At 36.1% G+C, this 23,893-nt stretch overlaps 1 protein-coding gene across 1 annotated transcript in view; it reads right to left on the bottom strand.

The window, feature by feature from the left end:
* Positions 1–12,714: 12,714 nt before the first annotated feature.
* The window catches only part of LOC138336560 (uncharacterized), an 89,751-nt gene continuing 78,572 nt past the window's right edge, over positions 12,715–23,893 (bottom strand). The window contains exon 2 of the mRNA XM_069286073.1: positions 12,715–13,664. Within this exon, the coding sequence (XP_069142174.1) occupies positions 12,715–13,664 (950 nt within the window). The remainder of the gene's footprint in view (positions 13,665–23,893) is intronic.

The following is a 23,893-nucleotide window of genomic DNA, read 5'->3' on the forward strand; positions in this document are numbered from 1 at the left end:
TCTATCTATGTGTAAATTAGTTTCCAAATAAGATCCCGGAAAAAGTTTTAGGGTTGCTTGAAAATAGCGAATGCATGTAGCAACGGAGCGTTTCTTTGTTTGTATACTTAACCAGACATTTTCCAGTTAAAGATTCCAGAGTCCGATTTAAGTGAAAATAGTTATAATTTTACATGCTTAATATAATGAAAAAAGCTTGAAAATATTGGTTACCAAGGTAACCAAACGGATGCCTCTGAGGGCTTATGAGGTATGCTGGATAACATGTGATAACTTTCAAAAATAGAGCCCCCTGATTGTTTGAAATTAAGATATTGTCATATTTAAGTTAAAGTTGGTATATAAATATATATATATATAGGGATGCGAAGTATGCTGAATAATATAGAGACACTTTCAAAATGCTTGGTTTCCATGGTAACAAAATGATTGAAATTTAGATATTTCTTAGATATAAGTGAAAACTGGTTCAGCTGGGCTATGAGGTATGCTGAATAATACAGCAATAGCTTGAGATACTTCGTTGTCATGTTAAAGAAATCAAGGCCCCTAATTGTTCAAAATTAAGATTGATGCCTTACGGTTGTTGTATTATTTTTTGTAAACATATTTCATTTAAAAATCAATGTTATTCTGTTTCGCGCCCAAATCTTTTTTAATTCAATTTAAAAAAAGTTTTTTTATCTGCATTTGTTTGTTTGATTATTTTAACGTCCTATTAACAGCCAGGGTCATTTAAGGACGGCCTCCCATGCATGCATGTGTGTGTAGCGTGTGTGAAGTGCGAGGTGCGTGTATTGGTCTGTGTCTGTGTTATATAATCGTGTTGTGTCTTCATGTATAGTGGAGCTGTTGTCCTTTTTATAGTGCTATATCACTGAAGCATGCCGCTGAATACACCAAGCAACACGCCTCACCCGGTCACTTTATACTGACAACGGGTGAACCAGTCGTCACACTCCTTGTATGCTGAGCACCAAGCAGGAGCAGAAACTACTACTTTTATGACTTTGTTGTGTCTCGGCCAGGGGACAGATCCCAAAGCCTTCCTCACAGGAAGAAACGCTCAACTCCAGGCAAAAAGTGAGGCTGTGCCAAGGGAGGCATTAGGAAAGATAAAGTCAGTTAGGAAGAGGAGAAAGATAAGATTCTAAATTTAGTCGCCCTAATATCTGCATAAGAGGGGAAATATTCTTAATAGATGAAGTTGGGAATGAAAATGCATTCTTTTCAGATTATTGTTTGATTTCTGAATACCGGTCTCCCTAAACACGCATCAAACACTTCACACACATTGACATTGCATATATGGGGAGACCGACATTACATGACCATGGCTGTTAATAGCACGTGATTTTTTGAACTGTTCGGGAAATTCGAGAATAAAAATACACTAATCTTAGAGTATAGATGTTAGTGTGTTGTTTGGTGTCTTCGGCGGCATGCTCCAGTGATATAGCACTATAAAAAGGGCAACAGTTCCACTATACAAGAAGACACAACATGAATATACCGCAGTCTCCTAAAACACGCACCTCGCACAACATACACGCAACACACCGCATACATGGGAGGCCGTCCTTATATGACCATAGCTGTTAATAGGACGTTAATTAAATCAAACAAACAAACAAAGTTTACAAAATTATATCACTTATTGTGTTATTAGGGTACTATGGTCAATTTTGAATTTAGATTAATCTAGGGCATTTTGCCTTTTGGAAAATCTCAATGGCTACATTTTAGCCTTTAAAAATCTGCTTAAAGATTATACTTATGGGATACTAACATGAATTTAACTTGCGGACATATTCGATAACATGCCACATTTGGAGTAAAACGAAAACCTTAACTTCTATCCTGTCAAATATTTTTAATTTTTGTTTTGCTTGAAAAATCAATTTACAGTCAAACTACTTAATAAAATACCAATTTAAAAGTGGGCAAAATATATAAAGAAGCCTCTTTTATAAAAAAAAAAAAAAAAAATTCTAAAAAATAATACAAAAAATGTTCAAAAGATAGACACAAAGGGTCCCTTGACACATACCCAGAGTATTATTCGAAAATATCATTTCAGACCCTTAATGCTTTCTCAAAAGAGACAAAAGATGAAAAGCACATTTAAAATGGTAATGCACCTTTAATGCTTCAAATTTTAAAAGAAATCGGAGAAAACTGTTACTAGTTTAAACAGGGTTTTAAACCTTGTGAGATGTAATCAGTTTTGTACAGTAACTTCATTAGTTGGTTGGTATTGTGTAACTATCGGGATATCGTATATTATACAAATATTTCATGGGTTACTGTGCTCTAGTTTGTTGATTACCATCACCGAGGGGTAAATATTATGAACTAGAGCACAGTTACCCATGAAATATTTGTTTTATTACATAATCACCAATCACTTAACAAAATCATCAACGCCGTACCGTACGGAAAAAATCTTAATATCCTATTGAAGATTGACGTATAGCCCACGTACGTCACGTTGTAACTCCGGTTTGGATGTTTTATTGTCTGTTTTCACAATATTAGACCTGCTTGCAGCCTTTTGATCTAATACATTCATCGTGTCCGTCCTTTACTCGGTACAGTAAACGTCTACATGACGTGCTTGATTCGAGATCTATAAATCCAGCGCGAAATTGAGCGTGAACCTTTGTGACGTCATAATAACGTAACTCACTGTTACTCGGAAGTTTTCTACAAAACTAGACAACAACAGCGAGGTGTTCCTAAAGCCATGCAATATAACATCTCGAACCGTGCAATATAACGTTTCCATGGAAGCGTGCAATATAACTTCGAACCGTGCAATATAACAAGGTTTTATTGAACGGTCGGTGTAATAGTTGAAAATATTATATTTCTTCATATATAGATTGGTATAAACAAATTATGTAATAAATCAATATATCGCGTGATAGTAACACCCTAGGATATCAAGGATGTGAATATCTCAACACAAATGTTAGAGTTGTTCCCCTTTTATCAACCAGGACATTTATGAAATACCAATCCTTCGTTATTCCGAATTTTCATATTACAGAGTTATCTACCCTTGCGGGTAGGTATTGATTGTGACGTCGTGTTTGTTCGATTGATTAACGTCCTTTTAACAGCTATGGTAATGTAAGGACGGCCTCCCATGTATGCGGTGTGCTGCGTGTATGTTGTGCGAGGTGAGTGTTTTGCCCTTTTTATAGTGCTATATCACTGAAGCATGCCGCCGAAGACACCAAGCAACACACCTCACCAGGTCACATTTACTGACAACGGGCGAACCAGTCGTCCCACTCCCGGTATGCTGAGCGCTAAGCAGGAGCAGAAACTACCACTATTATTGACTTTGGTGTGTCTCGGCCAGGGAACAGAACCCAGAGCATTCCTCACAGGGGCGAACGCTCAACTCAAGGCCAAAAGTGAGGCGGTTACCAGAGATTAGGAAACATAAAGTCAATTAGGAAGGAAAGAAATGATAAGATCCTAAATTTAGTCCCCTTTTACGATCATGTAATAGGGGCAGCAGGTACAATTCTAACGCCCTACCTGCAGGGCCATGTGTTTACGAGCATAACGTGACCGACTTCACCTGCGTTCACAAATAATGACGTAACAATGGATACCTACCCGAAGGGGAGCTAACTTTATAATATGCAAAGACGGAATACCACTTCGAGTGGAGATTTTTATTGCAATCTGATCAGGGCAATTACAATCCACTAAGGTAGCCATTAAGAAATGCACAAATTACAATTAAAACTAAAATAGTTTATGGTAGTTGAACGTTAGCTTCTTTGAGGTAGACTCTGGTTTCTGTCCCTTGGCTGAGACACATCATAGTATATAAAAGTAAAAGTTTCTGCTCCTGCTTAACGCTCAGTATATAGGGAGTGGGACGACTGATTTGTTTGTTATCGGTATAATATGACCTGGTAAGGTGTGTACGTAAGGTAATAGCAGTATTAAAACGGCAGGAGCTCTACGCTGCACACCGCATACATGATAGGCTGTCCTTACATGACCCTGGCTGTTAATAGGACATTGATTAATCAAACAAACAAACAATCTTCTGTTACAAGAAGACACATCAGGAATGTACCGCATCCTCCGAAGACACACTTCACGCATGCAACACACCGAATACATGGGAGACCGTCTTGAAGTGATCCTGACTGACATAGTGTAAGATTACACATCACATATATTTGTATAGCTACCGACGATACGAATTAACACATACCACCCGGACACATTATACTGACAACGTATACTAAGCATGCAGGGAGTGGAATGACCGATTTGTCCGTTGGCAGTATAATTTGACCGGGTGGAGTATGTTACCGCAGTCTCCCAGTACACTCACCTCGCACCACATACACGCAACACACCGCATACATGGGAGGCCGTCCTTACATGACCATAGCTGTTAATAGGACGTTAAAAAATCAAACAAACAAACAATGTTGTTGGGTGTATTCGATAGCATGCCTCCTTGGGATAGCAGTATAAAAGAGCAGACTTTCTTCTTTTACATGAAGACACACGAATACATAGCATCCTCTCAAATCATTCATTTTACACACGCAACACATCGCATATCTGGTAGGCTGTACTGAAGTGACCATGCCTGAAATAATGTTAGATTTAATGTTTGTTTTATCTAAACGTCCTATTTAAAGATTACACATATATTAAAAATATCTTTTATTAAAAGAGACAATTCTTTTTCGGATGTTATTTATTAGAGTTATTGCCCTTTAATTTACTACAAACATCATTTTTCTGTAGATTCTGTGTAATAAATAACATATGTTTGAACAATTATTGTTAAAACTTGGTAGCAAAGTTAAATGCCTTAAGGGCTATGTGAAGTTCTATCGTCAGTTTTGGAAGATCTTACGTAGCAGAGTTATGGCCCTTTGATTTAATAAAAAAAATTGCCATTTTTCTGCAATAACCGATTTTCTTCAAACTTGGTAACAAGGTCAAATGCCTTAAGGGCTTGGCCAAGTTCGATTGCCACTTTTGGCCGACATTATATAGTGGAGTAATGATCCTTTGATGTACTAAAAAAGTATTGGCTAATTAGAAGGCCAGATTTAGTATGAAAAAATATCATGTTAAAACTTGGTAGCAAAGTTAAATGCCTTAAGGGCTATGTGAAGTTCTATCGTCAGTTTTGGAAGATCTTACGTAGCAGAGTTATGGCCCTTTGATTTAATAAAAAAAAATTGCCATTTTTCTGCAATAACCGATTTTCTTCAAACTTGGTAACAAGGTCAAATGCCTTAAGGGCTTGGCCAAGTTCGATTGCCACTTTTGGCCGACATTATATAGTGGAGTAATGATCCTTTGATGTACTAAAAAAGTATTGGCTAATTAGAAGGCCAGATTTAGTATGAAAAAATATCATATTTAAATGTATATCATACAAGTAATGATTAATATGAATTATATAATCATTTGAGACATGTTTTATATGTTTAATTAAAAATTCTTTGCGCCACCCAGTATAGCCGAAATATATGTAGTAAACATGGCTTTTTATTAACACAAAAATATACCTGTCATTTCTTAATTAATTGAATACTCTTTATTAAATAATATTTTGGGTTATTTTACAAATTGGGTTCAAATCAAGAAACTAGTAATTTATATGACATGTGTTTGTGGGATTGATGTCGGCGGCGGAAACTACGCGCAAGCACCAGGAATAGATACTGTGCAATATGAACATGTTTCTGGCAGCAGTGAATGTCACACACATCTCAAAATGCACCTTCATGTTCATACTAAAACGATCTACAAATGTACGTACATAGCACACACTACGTAGGCCTACTCACTAAAGCTATATGTACATTGTATAAGCTCAGCCTGTCCATATATTTATGTTCGTAAATTATCTTGAAATTTGATTTGACTGACTAATTTAATTAAAAACAACTATTATCAATTATTAACACATTTCCGCACAAACCTACAGATTAGGTTCTAATAGTCGATAAACGTAAATATCAACTGGATAACTTTTAGTAATTAAACTTACTTTGAAACAGGCGGATTGCATACTGCATAACGTGTTACCGGCGGTAGAAAATGTGTAGGCCTAATAACGCTTCGGTAATTGTCTGTTATGCAATGGCGAATGTTTGAAGACAACAGGTATGTTTACAAAACGATTCTCGACCGTTCGTTATCAAAGGTTATTCTGCACGGAATAATGTTATAATTTTAAAATCTTTATTTGCGATAAAAGAAAAAGTAAGAAGATATTGGGAGTTGTGCAATTCTAATGATGTAATAAACACATACCTTCCTATTCTGTTTTAATCTTTGAACAAAAGAAGAAAATAAATCTGTGTTTCAATGACTAACTTGTAATAATATCAAAGAACTTGAAAAATATACATTAGACAAAAGGATAGAGATTATCATAATATATATGTCTACCTAAAACAATTCTTTTTTTGATAGATATTGATGAATATTCATAGGTTTTGCATGCGAATGGTCTGCTGATTAACTACAGTCTGATATTAAAACGTTTTAAAACATAATTTCTTACCTTTTAGCGTTGTTGAGTTGTTAGTGCTGACCGGTGCTGACCGTTGAGGTATTGGTCACTATCGTCATTGTGGAGCTTTATAAAGAAACATCTCATAAACACCTGAGTCACAGGTGTGAGGTATAATTAGTGCTGACAAGCGAGACAATGTAGTTTATGTTTCGTAGGATCACGGCTCCATATAAGTTGTTCAGATAAACAACCTCAAACAAAAAAATCTCTTTAGAAACATATTTGTTTGCACTTTAGACTTTATTTATAAATCCTTTTACAGTAACAGAGCAATCCAATGTGAAAAAAAGAAGATACCGTTTTGTTTGTGCGTAAGGGACAGATATATATGTATCTTGTAATAAGGTCTTGGATCTGAACCTGAGAGAAAGAAAATGGCCAAGAAATAAGATATAACAGATAGACGTCCTCATATGGTGAAAGCAAAATTATTTGTTTTAAACTCATTCAGACCTAAAAATACATTAAAAATGTCATGATATGAAAAAAACTAAACAATTTATTATGAAACTTTCGGGTGAATCAGGTAAATTACATGATAGGTTCAAGGGAGATAATTACCAAAAACCTTATTCAACTTTTTAATATAAGCGATCTCAAATCAGTGGCATATGACAGACAGTAAAATGAATATCCTATGCTCGCTTGGATATCAACAGCAATGATTTTAGTCATTATATTTTACTTTTTGCACACACACCGAATTTCAGGTAAAGTATACTTGAAGAGAGGAGCAAAAGGGTCAAAACCCATGAAAAATATTCCAGTTGAATTTCAGGCAAACCTCATCTGAAATTTACCTTATTTTCTGGTAATTTTAGGTATATTCAGGTAAAATACGCATCAAAACATTCTGCCAGTGTGTATATCCCCACATCATAGGAACATTTAATTTGGTGAAACCTCAGCTCAACTTTTGATGACGTCAGAAACAGATAATTTATTCTCCTGACGACATCATAACCGTGTATTAATTTCAAAGACGTCTGTCAAAAGTAAAACTTTGGAAGTAGACTTCAGAAAAGATGAGTCATAATTATTATTCTAATAAGATGATTTGGTTTGGTATCTAAAATTTTTGACATTTTGCTATGATTTCCGTACCAAATTATCGAAAAATAAGCCAAATCATATCAAGACCTAAATTTCCCTGCTTTACAACTTTCTGACGTATTTCAAATTTCACAATTTTACGTCATATAGTTGTTCCTTGTAGACGACGATGTTCGAATAATAATTCAATCTCGGCACTAGGATAGTGAAAAAATATATGTTTTGACTAATTCCCAGGTCCCTGTGGTATATGATCAAGGGACATCACTCTGGCGCCTGGACTGGTTAAATATGTTGTTGCTGAATAAACTTTTCTCCCTTTTTATTATTACCTAGAATTTTTTTCTGGTATATTATGGCACCAGATGAAATTTATTCATGCAAAATTAATTTTATACAATTAGGTTACTGTAACCTATTTTTTTACACTAAAGTTATATTTTCCAATTTGTTTTATTCTCAACATATCAATACATTATAATTCATGAAAAATCATTCAAGAATATTATTTGGTACCAGCAAAAGTGGACAAAACAGAAAACTGACCTTCCTGTTTAACCCCACATCAATGACGAGGGACTCAAACCTGACCTTAATCATTGGTTATATCATAATGTCCTAATCCCCGGATATCTGTAAACAAAAAAATATGCTTATCGGTCATGGCCACCAAAGGGCCCAAATTGACACTACTCCTTTTGGTTGCAACAAAGCAACAAAAGGTTGCTACGAGAAGTAATGCTAATTTTTAACGAAAAACATCGCACGTGTTTTTCATTTGAGAAAATTTTCGATAAAATAAAGACATATGAATAACACATTTTTCTTGCTTGCAATCTAAGCCTTTCATTGATATATGTCATAATAACACTGCGATATATTATATTCACTTTCCGAGCGGTTTATTCACGAATAACGTTGGCAAATTTAAACATTTTCGGCACTTTTTAACGGACGTTTTTTCGACGGAAACCTACAGCGGACTAATTCATTCTAGCAAACCCGCTTGTTAAATTTATATGAACATAAAATGCTTCAGTGATATAGCACTATAAAAAGGGCAACAGTTCCACTATACAAGAAGACACAACACGAATGTACCGCAGTCTCCCAAAACACGCACCTCGCACAACATACACGCAACACTACGCATACATGGGAGGCCGTCCTTACATGACCATAGCTGTTAATAGGACGTTAATAAATCAAACAAACAAACAAAAATGAACATAAAATAGAGAAATCACTGATTCCGTTGATATAAATATTTCGCTTCTACGAGGAATATAAAGGTTAATCTGACGCCTTCGAACTTTGTCGATGACGTTATCAAAGTCATATCAGTACACATGTACGGATGTGAACGGGAAGGTGTTAAACTAAGAAAACATGTTTTCATATAGAGCATGGTGCCATGGATTGTTTTCGGGACACAATTAATCATTTTTTATGTCATTATTTTGAAGTAAAATAAGAGGCTTTTCAATGATGGTTATTGTGTATTGAAAGATTTGTAACATGGTAGGTAGACAATAAATTCATTTCTTTTTGTTGTTTGATTAATTAACGTCCTATTAACAACAAAACTCTCTTTTGATGAAACGTTGATCTTAAGGCGTCAAGTTTCATTTTGTTAACATACAATATATTAACAGCACAAGGCTAACCATCTGAGTCACAGGTGTAAGGTATAATTAGTGCTGGCAAGTTAAACATGGCCACTCATATTTCGTAGGATCACGGCTACGTATTCGTTGGTCAGATTGACAACATTAAATAAAGAAATATATTCAAGGACATTTTTTTCACAATAGACTTCTTTAATTAACCTTTTTCAAAGGAACAGAACAACAATGCAACATGACAATCATGAATTAGTAAAATACTGTATGATCGTGTGCAAGGCTTAATTATATGTGTATCTTGTAAACAGGCCTCGGGCTGAACATGACAGAAAGAGAAAGGCAACCGTGGAAGAAATTACAGAATAGACGACCCCGTGTTTCTATGGTGAAAGAACTTTTCTCAGTCAAATCAGTAATTTCGTGAAAGGTATCTCACCTAAAATCACCAAAACCTTATTTAATTATTTTGTTTACATCTGCCATCTGAAATCATTAGAAAATGACCGACCATTATTTTAAGGATTGTCATAGCTACTTGCAATTTTAGTAATTCTTGAAGCAAAACAGAATGTTAAGTGTTATTTTATGCCGAATTAAATGCCAGTTTTACTTGAAAGGAGTAAACAGGTTAATCACATGCCAATATTTGCATGTCACTTTTATGTAAAATTCACTTGAAATCGACTTTTTTTGTTTTTCATGTAAAATTAGCCTCATTTTCGCGTTTCGCAAATTTTCACAAATTGGCAATAACTTTTGATAAAGGCAGAAACAGATAATTCGTTTACCTGTATGACGTCATATCCATGTTTTAATTTCAAAGATGAGATGATGTTACAGGGGTTACTATCACTGTTGTTATACCCACCTCTGGACTATTTCATAGTAAAACTAAAGGCAGTGCAAGAGAAAACTTTTAACCAATCAGGACTGCAGAGATTTATTTTAAAGTCGGTCGAAGATTCAAGGGAGAGCGACTCCCAACTTCAAAGCCACACCTTCAAACTTTTGAAAAATAAAACTAAAAACAGTCAATAATAGTGTACCGTAGATCAATTATTTTGATGCATATCAAAGGGCCAAACACAGAGAGCTTTCAGTATTGCTATGCCATAGTCAAACGGTGGATATAAGGACAGAACTGTTACTCCTTTACCTTTCTTAAACTCATCACATAACCAATGATGGAGTATCCTTCTGTTAAGCGTACTCTGAATGTTTGAAACAAGGTTTGATCACAGATATCAAAAAAAGGTAAAATAACGTAATGCAGTTAAAAGTACCAATTAATGGTCTCGCCTTGTTCAACGTGCATTACAAATATAAGATTATTTATCATTTGATCTCAAATCTTTTAACCAACGTTTTCATTTTACAAAAGTGATCTGTAGTTCCTCATTAGAAAATGCCTGTCATATTCAAGATTGGTAAGTGATATCCAAAGGATATACGCAATGGCATCATCAACCACGCCCTTATGGACCGTGAGAGGATTTTCAGTAACATTTTAAGAGACATATTGGACACATAAGGAATGCTAACAGTTTTGCTATAATGATGTGACTTTTGATGAAGTGCAATCTAGGTTCTGTTACATTACCACACAACAACAGGCGAAACCCTCCTCTAAAAGCGGTTAGGAATTCTGCACCAAGAATGCCATCGTTCTGTTTATCCGCAAACCAAAATGTATGGATGACGTTGTTATAGCTTCTGTTAATAGTCAAGTTTGCCGACTTTTGCCGAAAAAATTTGCCTAAAAGTTAGACCAATATGGGATAATATTACACAGTGGTTTTTTGATACATCGCATACAGCTTGGAATTTAGACTTAAAGAGGGTAATATTTGGTTTTGCAGGTGAAGAAATAACACAAAACTTTATTCAAATCTACTTTATTATACTTTATTCAAAATAATATATATTTTTGATGTCAAGAAAGAAGACATTGATAAACACCTTTTGAAAATGCATAAAATACATAGAACAATTGCCCAAAAACAAAACAATATACAGGAATTTACTTTTATATGGCCGGACATCCAACAAATATTTAATGTTTGAAACAAAATTAATAAATCTATCTTCTACAAATATGATTTTTTATATAGACTATATTTTTGCTGATCTGTTATTCTATTACAGTTGTTAAATTCCAATTTGTTTATGTATCTGTAAATCATAAATAGACTATGAAAGATTTGAGTGAAAGTGATGTTTTTGTTTTGTGATAAATGTCTGTGTTTATGGTATGAATGTGATGAGTCATCCAGTTCATGTATGTATGTAAGTGGTGTGGTGAATGAGAGCCCTCCTGTGTGGGGACATTTGTTTATATTTATGAAGGCTGACCCCAAGGCCAAAACCTTGGCAGCCTTCAGATGTATAACATGTCTGGGGTATTAAATGTTTTTGTGTTTGAGAAAAAAAGTTTGCTGATTTTGATATTAGTATTCAAAATGGCATGAATATACGTATAATCAAATGTGGTACACCATGTAATGCTTCCTTTCTATAGTTCACGAAAGAGGTCCTTAGATGTACAGTACCATTGGATCACAAAACAAAACAATTATAAGTGCTTATCTACAGATTGCATTATGGAATTTATAAAACGACTTATTGAACGTTAGGATACCCAATTATGTTAAATCATTCCTGGCCGAGACATACCATATTCTATAAAAATGATAGTTTTTTTCTCCTACTTAGCGCTCAGTATATAGGGAATGGGACGACTGGTTTGTTTTGTTATTCGTATAATGTGACCGAGTAGGGTGTGCTTGTATAGTGTCTTCGACGTTATGCTTCCGTGGGATAGTATTATACAAATAGAAGGAGTTCATCAATTATAAGAAGACACTACATGGATATTCAGCAGCCTCCAAAAACACTCACTTGATACACACAACACACCACATACATTAGAGCCCGTCCTGGAATTGACCCTGGCTAAAATAAAATAAGATTTACACATCACATATAAATATCTTTTTTTTATTAAAAGAGACAAATTGTTTTTTAATTTCTATTTTCATGCAAATATTCACATCACTTATTTACACCTAAGGATTTTTCTGAAATCTTCCAGCAAGAATGCATGCATGATTGGATTTGTCAGAATAGAGGAAATTGCTAAGACGTTACAAAACCATTTGACCGTTTGTGAGAAAGGGAAAACTATCATCACAAGTCCGACAACAGACTGCGGAGTCATCGTCACAATAAACACTATAAAAACGACCGACACGATTAGGAGAGCTTTCATTTCTGGTATAGGGGGAGATGGTCGTGATTTTATCTGCCTCCCCACACCCATCGACCTTGAAGATGATTCTGTATTTTTGAACTTGTTGGGAAATGTTTCGGTTCGTCTTGTGTCGTGCTCCACGGATTGGTTCCCGATACCATCCATATCAGTAGTAATTTCTCGTTTCGCCTCTCCACTTGTTACGTATCGTATAGCTTGGCCGACATCCGGTTCACCAGCTTGGGCTGTACATCTAGGTTCCGATAACGCCCTGTCCGACCCACATTCGTTTTCACTATGATATCATCGGGTGCGTTTGTATTATTTTCATTTAAATGCTCATTTGAATACCACTTTTGCGTCTTGGGTTTAACAGAAACGTCAGCTTTTGTACCGATGTTAGTTTGACCTGTAGATGAACAAGGCAGAGATGTATTACCGTGGTGCATTTCTGCGACTCTTATCCTGTTAATCTGTTGGGAATGCCCTCCTCTTAACCGATCTGTCCTTCGTAGAGAGTAACGCAAATTCTTGGCAGTTAGGGCGTATGTAATGACCATGCAAATCCATATTAGGAAAGTAATAGACCGCACAGGAGCTAAAGCATACGATTTATTTTCCTGGAAAAGAGTAACGGCTTTACATGGCAATACATTTGCAGATCTTACTGTGAATAAATACGGCATTCCAAGAATCGGAGAGCATATTCCCGTGCTTATAGCTGCAAGAGCTTGACGCTTGCGGACAGAGAAAGTCTCCATTTGAATTGGTCTCGTACAGAAATATTGTTCTGTACAGATGAACAAGGTATGTACGAGAGAGAGTACCAGGCCTAATTGTTGTAATAAATATGACAAACCGCATATCCAAGCCTGTCTCAATGCTGCTAAATGAATACACGAAACTAAAAACAGCCCGAGACTCTGTAAAAGGTCACTCATGCTTAACAGAAGAATGGACACAACGAATGGCTTCTTTCTTAATGTTTTACTTTTCGTTGTGAGAAACAATATTACAGAATGTTGGACGATGGCAAATACTGCAACTACGCACAAAGTCCATAGCAGAAAAATGTGTGTGGTGGACAATGCCAAAAGTTCGCGCTCTCGTGTGTTATTGTTTAGTGTATTGTTCATTGTCAGGAAGGAATCTGCGAAGAAAAAATGTTGATAACTTACTAAGTCCATAGCAGAAAAATGTGTGTGGTGGACAATGCCAAAAGTTCGCGCTCTCGTGTGTTATTGTTTAGTGTATTGTTCATTGTCAGGAAGGAATCTGCGAAGAAAAAATGTTGATAACTTACTGAAATGTAAACATCACAATACAATTATCTTCATGAAATGCTATATAAACGCATATATGTACACACGGGTCAGTACTTCTGTCGTTTAAAAATAACTAAAGCAATATCAGATTTGAATATTTAAATATTTTCCCCCGATTGAAAAGTATTGAATATGTAAACAATCGTACATTAATTAAAGGATTGACATATTTTGACATAAATTGTTGTGGACATTATAAAAACAAGAGGCCCAGAGGGCCTGTATCGCTCACCTGGTTTTGTAATACCAAATAATTTTCTGAATACAGGTTCATTGTTTCTTTTCTGAAGGAATTTTAATATTAACCTCTAAATCCCCTATTGGGCCCCACCCCTCCTGCCCCCTGGGGGTCAGAGCCAAAATTTATACAAGTTCTGTTCCCCTTCCACAAAGGATGTTTCTGGCCAAATTTGGTTACATTCCATGCAGAACTCTATGACAAGTAGCGATTTAAAGAATTCACCTCTATTTCCCATATTGGGCCTCACCTCTCCTACCCCCGGGGGATCAGAGCCAAAATTTATACAAGTTCTGTTCCCCTTCCCCCAAGGATGTTTGTGGCCAAATTTGGTTACAATCCATGCAGAACTCTATGAGAAGAAGTGATTTAAAGGATTTACCTCTATTTCCCCTATTGGGCCCTGCCCCCTGGGGGTCAGAGCCAAAATTTATACAAGTTCTGTTCTCCTACCCCCAAGGATGTTTGTGGCCAAATTTAGTTACAATCCATACAAAACTCTTGGACAATTAAGTAGCAATTTATAGAATTTACCTATAATTCCCCTATTGGGCCCCGCCCCTCCTGCCCCGGGGACCAGAGCCAAAATTTATACAAACTCAGTTCTTATTCTCCCAAGGATATTTCTGGCCAAATTTGGTTACAATCCATGCAGAACTCTATGACTAGTAGCAATTTATAGGATTTACCTCTATTTCCCCTATTGGGCCCCGCCCCTCCTGCCCCCGGGGGGTCAGAGCCAAAATTTATACAAGTTCTGTTCCCCTTCCGCCACGGATGTTTGTGGCCAAATTTGGTTACAATCCATGTAGAACTCTATGACAAGTAGCGATTTAAAGGATTTACCTCTATTTCCCCTATTGGGCCCCGCCCCTCCTGCCCCCGGGGGGTCAGAGCCAAAATTTATACAAGTTCTGTTCCCCTTCCCCCAAGGATGTTTGTGGCCAAATTTTGTTACATTCCATTCAGAACTCTATGACAAGTAGCGATTTAAAGTATTTACCTCTATTTCCCCTATTGGGCCCCGCCCCTCCTGCCCCCGGGGGGTCAGAGCCAAAATTTATACAAGTTCTGTTCCCCTTCCCCCAAGGATGTTTGTGGCCAAATTTGGTTACAATCCATGCAGAACTCTATGACTAGTAGCGATTTAAAGGAAATGTTGACGGACACGACGGACGGACGGACGACGGACGCCGCGCCATGACATAAGCTCGGGCCAGGTGAGCTAAAAATGGTATAAAATAATTGTTAAAATAATTCATCACATTTTGTCAAACGACGAAAATGCCACAAAAATAGATGTTTAACGATGATTTTATTTGAAATTTATCATATTTATAACTACTTTTATGCCATCGTAAGAGAAAATTATGCTTTGGGCTAGCAGGATCTACATCCGCAGTTCCCAAACCTCCGAACAATTCATTTATGACTTCATCGAGATGACAGTAAATGAGGTTACCGTATTAAAATGCATTTGAGGGCTCATTCATTTAATATATATTGAGATTTGAACTCAGTAGAAGAAACAAGAGGCCCACAGGGCCTGTATCGCTCACTTTTTTTTTTGTTTTTAGTAATCATCACACGAGGACTCTTACATTTAGAAAAAATAACAAAATTGACCCCGGGGGTCAGCCCCATTATTTGTACAAGTTTGAACTCCCTGCCGATAAGAATGCTACTATTGCATTATAGGTATTATTTCATGCTTAGGAGAAGAAGTATTGAAATAGCCAAATTAACACTTTTGGTCCCGCCTCTCCCATCGAGGACAATTTGTTTGTTTCATGAGGTCTTTGTTTCTTACTTATTTCAAGAATCTGAAATCAAACTTGAATCATGCTGGCGAAGGTACAAATAATCGCCGATTTAAAATAATTATTCAAAAGTGGCCTAGACCTACATATTTATTTACACGTTTCTTTCCGGAATCTGCAAATAAACTATATAAGAAACCTGCAAAACAAGTGCTTAATGATACATAAATCAACAATAATTCTGATACTTCTATTATGAAAGTACGCCTACCACAATACGACATCAGAGGGGTTGTATAGAGATAACAAACAGAAGTGACACAAACATCCATCCGACATCAGCGCTATCTTCTTAATCATCTCCGCAATCTTGCTGAGATAATCACTTAAAGATTGTGAGGATCGATCTACTCCTGGCACGAATCCCTCCTGTCTGACCTTCACTGCGTCACCAACTTTCAAACTGGCGTAGGTGAAGCAACTCGTATTTAAAAAATGCATTTCACTTGATTTGAAGAATTAAAAAGATTTAAGTTCATTTTACACTAAAAATTAACAAGTAATATGCATTTTACGGAAATGATATGGTATATTCAACAGCAGATAAAAAATGTTTTAATTTTTAAATGGAAACTTTTACAAAGAATAGTCAAGCAAATTAATAAATCAATCGGCCTATGTTCAATCTTTTAAATTAATGAAGAAACCTTAATTGATTTATTTCATTCATGCAAAAATTGAATTAAATATATCACTATAGGTCTATTTAACTTTTTGTTTGTTTGTTTGTTTGATTTATTAACGTCCTATTAACAGCTATGGTCATGTAAGGACGGCCTCCCATGTATGCGTAGTGTTGCGTGTATGTTGTGCGAGGTGCGCGTTTTGGGAGACTGCGGTATATTCGTGTTGTGTCTTCTTGTATAGTGGAACTATTGCCCTTTTTATAGTGCTATATCACTGAAGCATGCCGCCGAAGACACCAAGCAACACACCCCACCCGGTCACATTATACTGACAACGGGCCAACCAGTCGTCCCACTCCCTGTATGCTGAGCGCTAAGCAGGAGCAGAAACTACCACTTTTATAGACTTTGGTGTGTCTCGGCCAGGGGACAGAACCCAGAGCCTTCCTCACAGGGGCGAACGCTCAACTCAAGGCCAAAAGTGAGGCGGTGCCAAGGGAGGCATTAGGAAAGATAAAGTCAGTTAGGAAGAAGAGAAAAGATAAGATCCTAAATTTAGTCGCCTTTTACGATCATGCAATAGGGGCAGCAGGTACAATTCTAACGCCCTACCTGCAGGGCCAATCTATTTAACTTTCCCCCAGATTATTTTATGGAAGAAAAACACATTGTGTTAGGACTGAACACTTATTTCAACAAAATGGCGGATTTGGAAAACAAAAAAAATATGATTAAATAACATTGATCATGATGAAAATTTTATATTTATATTTAATTTAATCATGCTCCACCGCCGAGAAATTGTATTTTTTCACTATCAAAAGCAGGATCAGGCGATTTAGTATTTTTCTTCAGTTACAAAAATTACTTACTTTACACCATTACCACCATTGAAAAGCTTGAGCTTCTAATTTTATTTCGAGTTAAAAATATGAAAAATAATTAACTGCATCCCGAAAAAATTCTGTGGCACTATATCCTATATAGAATGATTTACTGATTGCACATGCACCAAAGGCAAAATAATAAAAATATATTATTTTCTGTGTTAATTAAACATACATATACACGATTGAACACCAATTATTGTTTAAATAATTAATAACATTTATGCTCTGTCGGCGGTGGAGCATCTTTAATCAGAACAGCAAACATTTTCGTATTGGATGGGGCATTGGAAAAAAATGATAACGATATTAGAAAATGAAGTGTGATTGTAATAGAATGAAATAATGTAGAATGAGTCAATGAGAGGGATGTAAAAAAAATATACAACCTAATTAGCATTACGGAAATAGTATATATTATATTGAATGAAAGAGGAGTAAGTAAGAGAATGATAGTATAGAGCTATTGTAATAAAATGAGAGAGCACGAGATATGTATATAACAACAGGAAATATTAGTGCAATAATACGCTTAATTTAAGACAATTACATAACAAAATGCTTACAAAAATTAAATGAGAGATGAGTAAGTGAGTGAATGATGACAATGTATAAGTCGTTTATATGTAAAATGTTCATCCAAACTTATGCGATGTTATAATTTTTATTTGGTCATAGGGATTCGGAAAAAATATTGTTCTCCGTTTAAAAAACCCGAACGTGTTTAACATACATCGCAATAATAAAATCAAGCTATTCCCTAGATAAATAATTTTATGTATAGAATTATCGACAATAATAATTTCCGAGAAAAGGAAATTAAAGAAGATATTGCAAGGTGTGTAACGTGGTAGAGAATAAATTCCTTTCTAATCTGTGATAATGTTTTAAGCCTTAAATAAAATTGAAGAACGATAAAGCTTGCAAAATAAGAAAATCTGCAAGTCTACATCTCACTAACATTCTTATGGTTTTTTTATGATATTCATATGTTCTATATACCATTGGTCTTATGTTTAAACAGTCTGACATTGAACTTCATAAAACAATATTTCTTACCTTTTTGTGTTGCTCAGTTGTCGGTGATGCCCTGTGAAGTATTGCTCAGCAGTGATAATGTGGAGATTTACAAAGAAACATCTGCTAAAGTGCTGCTGATAAGTGCATGAGAACTAAAGCCTGAAAATTGATTTGACGGAATATCTCGAAAAGACAAAACTCGCTAAATTAATGCGTCAAGTTTCTAAATGGAAATGATAGGTTGCTCTGTGTTAACATATACAAGGCTAGATATCTGAGTCACAGATGTAGGATATAATTAGTGTTGGACTTGGAGTTACACTTAGTAATTCGTATTTTCCAGAATCACAGCTTCGTATTCTTTGGTCATTACAACAACATTAAACATAAAAATAGATTTAATAACATGAATTAACCATTTTCAAAGGAACAGAACAGCAATGCAACATGACAACCATGAATTAGTAAAATAAGTAACGATCGTGTACAAGGCGCAATTATATATGTATCTTGTAAACAGGTATCGGGGCTGAACATGACAGAAAGAGAAAGACAAAAGAGAGATGAAATAACAGATACATTTAAGCTACATCATTCTAAAATCCCATTTTTATGATATTCGTGTTATTGTATTATACCAATGGTCAACTGTTTATCAAAATGGCATTTTAACTTCATAACATTTCTTACCTTTTTATGTCGTTCACTTGTCGGTGATGCCTTGCGAAACATTATCAGCAGAGATATCGTGAGAAACCAACAAAGTAAATAATTTTTCACAAACTAATTTTAAAGTTTGTTTAAGTTTTGCAATTTATTGTTAAAACAGCTGAATATTAGTTAGTCACTGTGTTCTATATTTATTGTCTCTGTTCTCATATAACGCTAGATAGAAACAAAATAAATTCTCGTCAAGTGATGACATTGTATTCACCGGAAGCTGGGACTAATCGACGGTAAATTGTACTTTACTCGGGTCGTTTTGGGATCTCGAAACCGTCGTATTGAACTCCCTAGAGGAGGAATAGGCGGTCAGAATCTTCCCCTGAACTAAGCCACTCGCCTAAAGGTTAGTGTCATGTCAAATCAATGAATTTGCTTGATAAATTTCATATCACATAGCCACTCGTGTAAGATCCTCTGAGTAGGTAACAGTAATCTCATCGAAATATAATTAACTTACATTCATATACACAAAACATAGTTTATCAGCCAATTTAAGTATTAGGCATACATCATGTGTAGGAGAAACACAAAAAATCGTGGAAAAGTCAAGAAAATAAATAGTTCGATGCTATTCCACAGCTTGAAGTGTTTCTTTTACTTAAAACATGGCCTCGAATTCCACTGTTACTCTCAACTATCCCACTGAAATATTGTTTAATTATTCTACAGCTCCAGATACATCCTTACTATTTAATGAATCATTAAGAAATAGTCATCATGTATTTCATTTCCTCACAAAGAAAGCATGCATCATGATTTGCATGGGTCTTTTTTTTAAATCCATGTACATGTACTATATGGTGCTCACACTGAAACATTTACTCAGGTCAGTTTCCACTGTTAATCATGAAGGGTCATACATATGTGAGGTTTTGAGCCCAATTGTTATAATTACGGGTAAAAAGTTGAAGTGATTTCTGCCAAAAACTATTTTGATGCAGCACAGGGAACTGATAACAGATTTTGGATCATAATGAAATTGCAAATCTGCTTCGAAAATGTAATTGGCAGTTCATTCAGTTCATTGACAGAGGAATATAAGGCTTAATTGGAGTAAAACAAGAAATTATTTCATGTCTAATAAAGGTCTTTATGCCCATTGGAAATATTTACAACATTTGTATACATAATGTACAATACATATACACAGAAAAGTGAAATCACGTGGCACAAGAATGTAAGTTTTATGAAAGCATTCTGGGGGAAATAGAAATACTTTGTTGATAAAAATTCATAGAAATATAACTTTGTTGATAAAAGCTATCTTTACGGGATACGTAGTGTTTTGTATGAAAAATGAAATTTAGAAAACAACTATTTGTTCAATTAATTAACGTCCTATTAACTATGGTCATGTAAGGACGGCCTCCCATGTATGCGGTGTGTTTTGTGTATGTTGTGCGAGGTGCATGTTTTGGGAGATTGCGGTATACCCGTGTTGTGTCTTCTTGTATAGTGGAACTGTTGCCCTTTTTATAGTGCTATATCACTGAAGCATGTCGCTGAAGACACCAAGGAACATCCCTACCCGGTCACATTATACTGACAACGGGCAAACCAGTCATCCCACTCCCTGTATGCTGAGCGCTAAGCGGGAGCAGAAACTACTACTTTTATAGACTTGGGTGTGTCTCAGCCAGGTGATAGAACCCAGAGCCTTCCTCACAGGGGCGAACGCTCAACTCAAGGCCAAAAGTGAGGCGGTGCCATAGGAGGCATTAGGAAAGATAAAGTCAGTTGAGAAGAAGAGAAAAGATAAGATCCTAAATTTAGTCGCCTTTTACGATCATGCAATAGGGGCAGCAGGTACAATTCTAACGCTCTACCTGCAGGGCCAAGAAAACAAATAGACGAAACAAAATATAGCATAGAAACACATCAAATAATTGAGAATTTCATCAGTGCATGTAATGCACACAATGAAATTAGAATTTCATGAGCAAACCGAAATAAGATATAATTATGCATTTACGGCATCATGCTAAACATCAAGCCCTGCAAAGCGAAAGTCTCGCCAAACGAGACTTGGAAAGTCTCAACGAGACTTTAGAATCTCGCATCCCGCGAGATCTTCAGTTTTAAAAATGGAAGAATGATAGTAAAGGAAAACGTAAACAAAGAGAAACATTAAACACTGCAATATTTATTGCATCTAACATCAAAATTCCATTAAAATTTCAAAAATCCATGGACGGACATCGGTCTGTCGACTCGTCTAACCAGTCCTCTTTGTCTGTCTAGACATCACCTGCGCTCTTCCCTCCTGTCAAGTTCTACCAGTGCGATTTGGCTGAAACATGCATGAAATTTTCCTGACATGGTTGCCGGATGCATGAAAGTGTTTTTATTTTTTGGGTCGATCCGAAATCAAAGATGGCTGTCACAGCTTGCCATCTTGAAATTACATTTTGAACTTCTTCTCAACTTCTACCTGTGCGATTTGACTGAAAGTTGACCATGGTGAAATGTTATTTTTCCGTACATGGCCCCGACGTCCAAGTCTTGTAATTTACTTTTTCGAGTCGATGGCGATAATGGCATGAAAAAGACATGGTCCCGACACAAGCCGCCATCTTGCAGCACACATGAAATTTCATTTTTTGAACTATCTTCTCAAGTTCTACTGGTGCGATTTGGCTGAAACTTGCGATGAAATGAAATGGTCCCGACAAAGTGTTGTTATTTTTTCGGGTCGATCCGAAATCCAAGATGGCCGTCACAGCCGCCATCTTGAAAACATATTTTGAACTTCTTCTCAAGTTCTACCAGTGCGATTTTGGCTGAAACATGCATGAGATGATCTTGAGATGGTCCCGACAAAGTGTTGTTATTTTTTCGGGTCGATCCGAAATCCAAGATGGCCGCCAGAGCCGCAATCTTGAAAACATAGTTTGAACTTCTTCTCAAGTTCTACTAGTGCGATTTGGCTGAAACATGCTTGAAATGATCCTGACATGGTCCCGACAAAGTGTTATTATTTGTCGGGTCAATCCGAAATCCAAGATAGCCGTCACAGCCGCCATCTTGAAAACACATCTTGAACTTCTCAAGTTCTACTTGTGCGATTTGGCTGAAACTATGCATGAAATGATACTGACATGGTACCGACAAAGTGTTGATATTTTTCGGGTCGATCCGAAATACAAGATGGCCGCCACAGCCGCCGTCCTGGAAACACATTTGGACTTCTTTTCAAGTTTTACCGCATCTTCGCATGTCAAGGCAAGATAATTCATTACACTCCATACTGGCCTTGACAGAATCCGCCGCTTTTACGGTGCTTTAACACTGCTGCCATGACCCTTAAGGCCCTTGGACCTCTTGTTTGCGAGGGTCACCTCGCCATTGTGATCGTGGTTGCAAAAGTTTCTTTCAGTCAATTTCCTCAATATGATTGGCTTAGAAATTGCTCGCAGATACTAGCGCTCCTAGCGGCAGTGTATTCAACAACTTTGATTTTACCGGGAATTTTAAATAGCAAATTTTGAATATGAAAGTTACTGAAATAAGCGTATCTGTAACGTTGAAATAGGAATAGTATATTACGGCTTTCATATCCTTACTATATACACTATCCAAAAGATCTTCTGTTTGAAAATTTTCACCTGAATTGTTTACAAAGTATCTAGACTTTTCGTCCCCAAAATGGTGTTTACAATGAATCAAGACGTTTCGTCCCAAAAATGCTTCGCTCCGAAGCTGGTTCCCCATAGACGTTATACTCCCTTTTAGTGACAGTTTATCCCACACGGAAAAAAAATGAAATCAATATTTTACCTCGAACATCAAAATTGATACCATAATGAATTTTGTAATTTGAATCAAATTTGTCTCGGAGCAAATACGGCTGGGGGGGCGGGTCGCCATTTCATGGTAGTGTTTTGTGATTGTTATGTTTTGTGTGTTGTAGGGGGGGGGGGGTGGGGGGGTGGGGGGGGGTTGATCTCAGATTTTTGGTGCGGAGGGGGGTTGTTTGGGAATAGATTTCTCCAGATAATACCTGATGATTTTTTGTTTTTTGTTTTCTTTATTCGATTCAGGATGACATGGACGTAAAAGAAAAAACTACAATGGAAGACGTATAAAAAAAGACAACTCTAACAAAATTTTTGACAAACTTGGTCTACTGATAAAATAGCACTCGACAGACGGTGAACACATTTTGTCCAAGGTGGCGTAATCTTAAAACTAACGGCAGTTAATAAGGTATGAATATTTACCACATCCATAATTATCGATAATTTTATAAGCACATGTATAAATATCAGATTATATCTATATACTAAAGCACGTTCAGAGATTACACCACTAAACCATACTTATAAAATTTTTTAGTTATTTTCACCACAGGAGCTTGACGTTCTGATCATATACATACAGCATATTCATTAAACTAGGTAATACGAAGTAAATTTTAGGCCAAAAAAAAGCTGTTTCAATCTGTAACAAATGTAGAAAAAAAACTGTTAGTTGTTAAGCAATTATCCTGAGATCTAATTGTTAAAAGCAATTAACCTTAGTTATATTTTACCAAACAAGCATCAGAGATACGGCAATTAAAACTTACATAAACAGTATTCCGACTCTCACTTGCATGTGTGATCACTCCGAGCGGAACTAATCTCTACCACCTGGTCACAGTCCTTACAAATGCAAACTCGCACAAACCCAGCCCATATGATCACTGTTTTTAGTGCGATTACATCATAAGGTGTGAACAATGTTAATTTTTTTCAA

Source organism: Argopecten irradians, chromosome 12 (assembly GCF_041381155.1).
Source record: "Argopecten irradians isolate NY chromosome 12, Ai_NY, whole genome shotgun sequence".
NCBI lineage: Eukaryota > Metazoa > Mollusca > Bivalvia > Pectinida > Pectinidae > Argopecten > Argopecten irradians.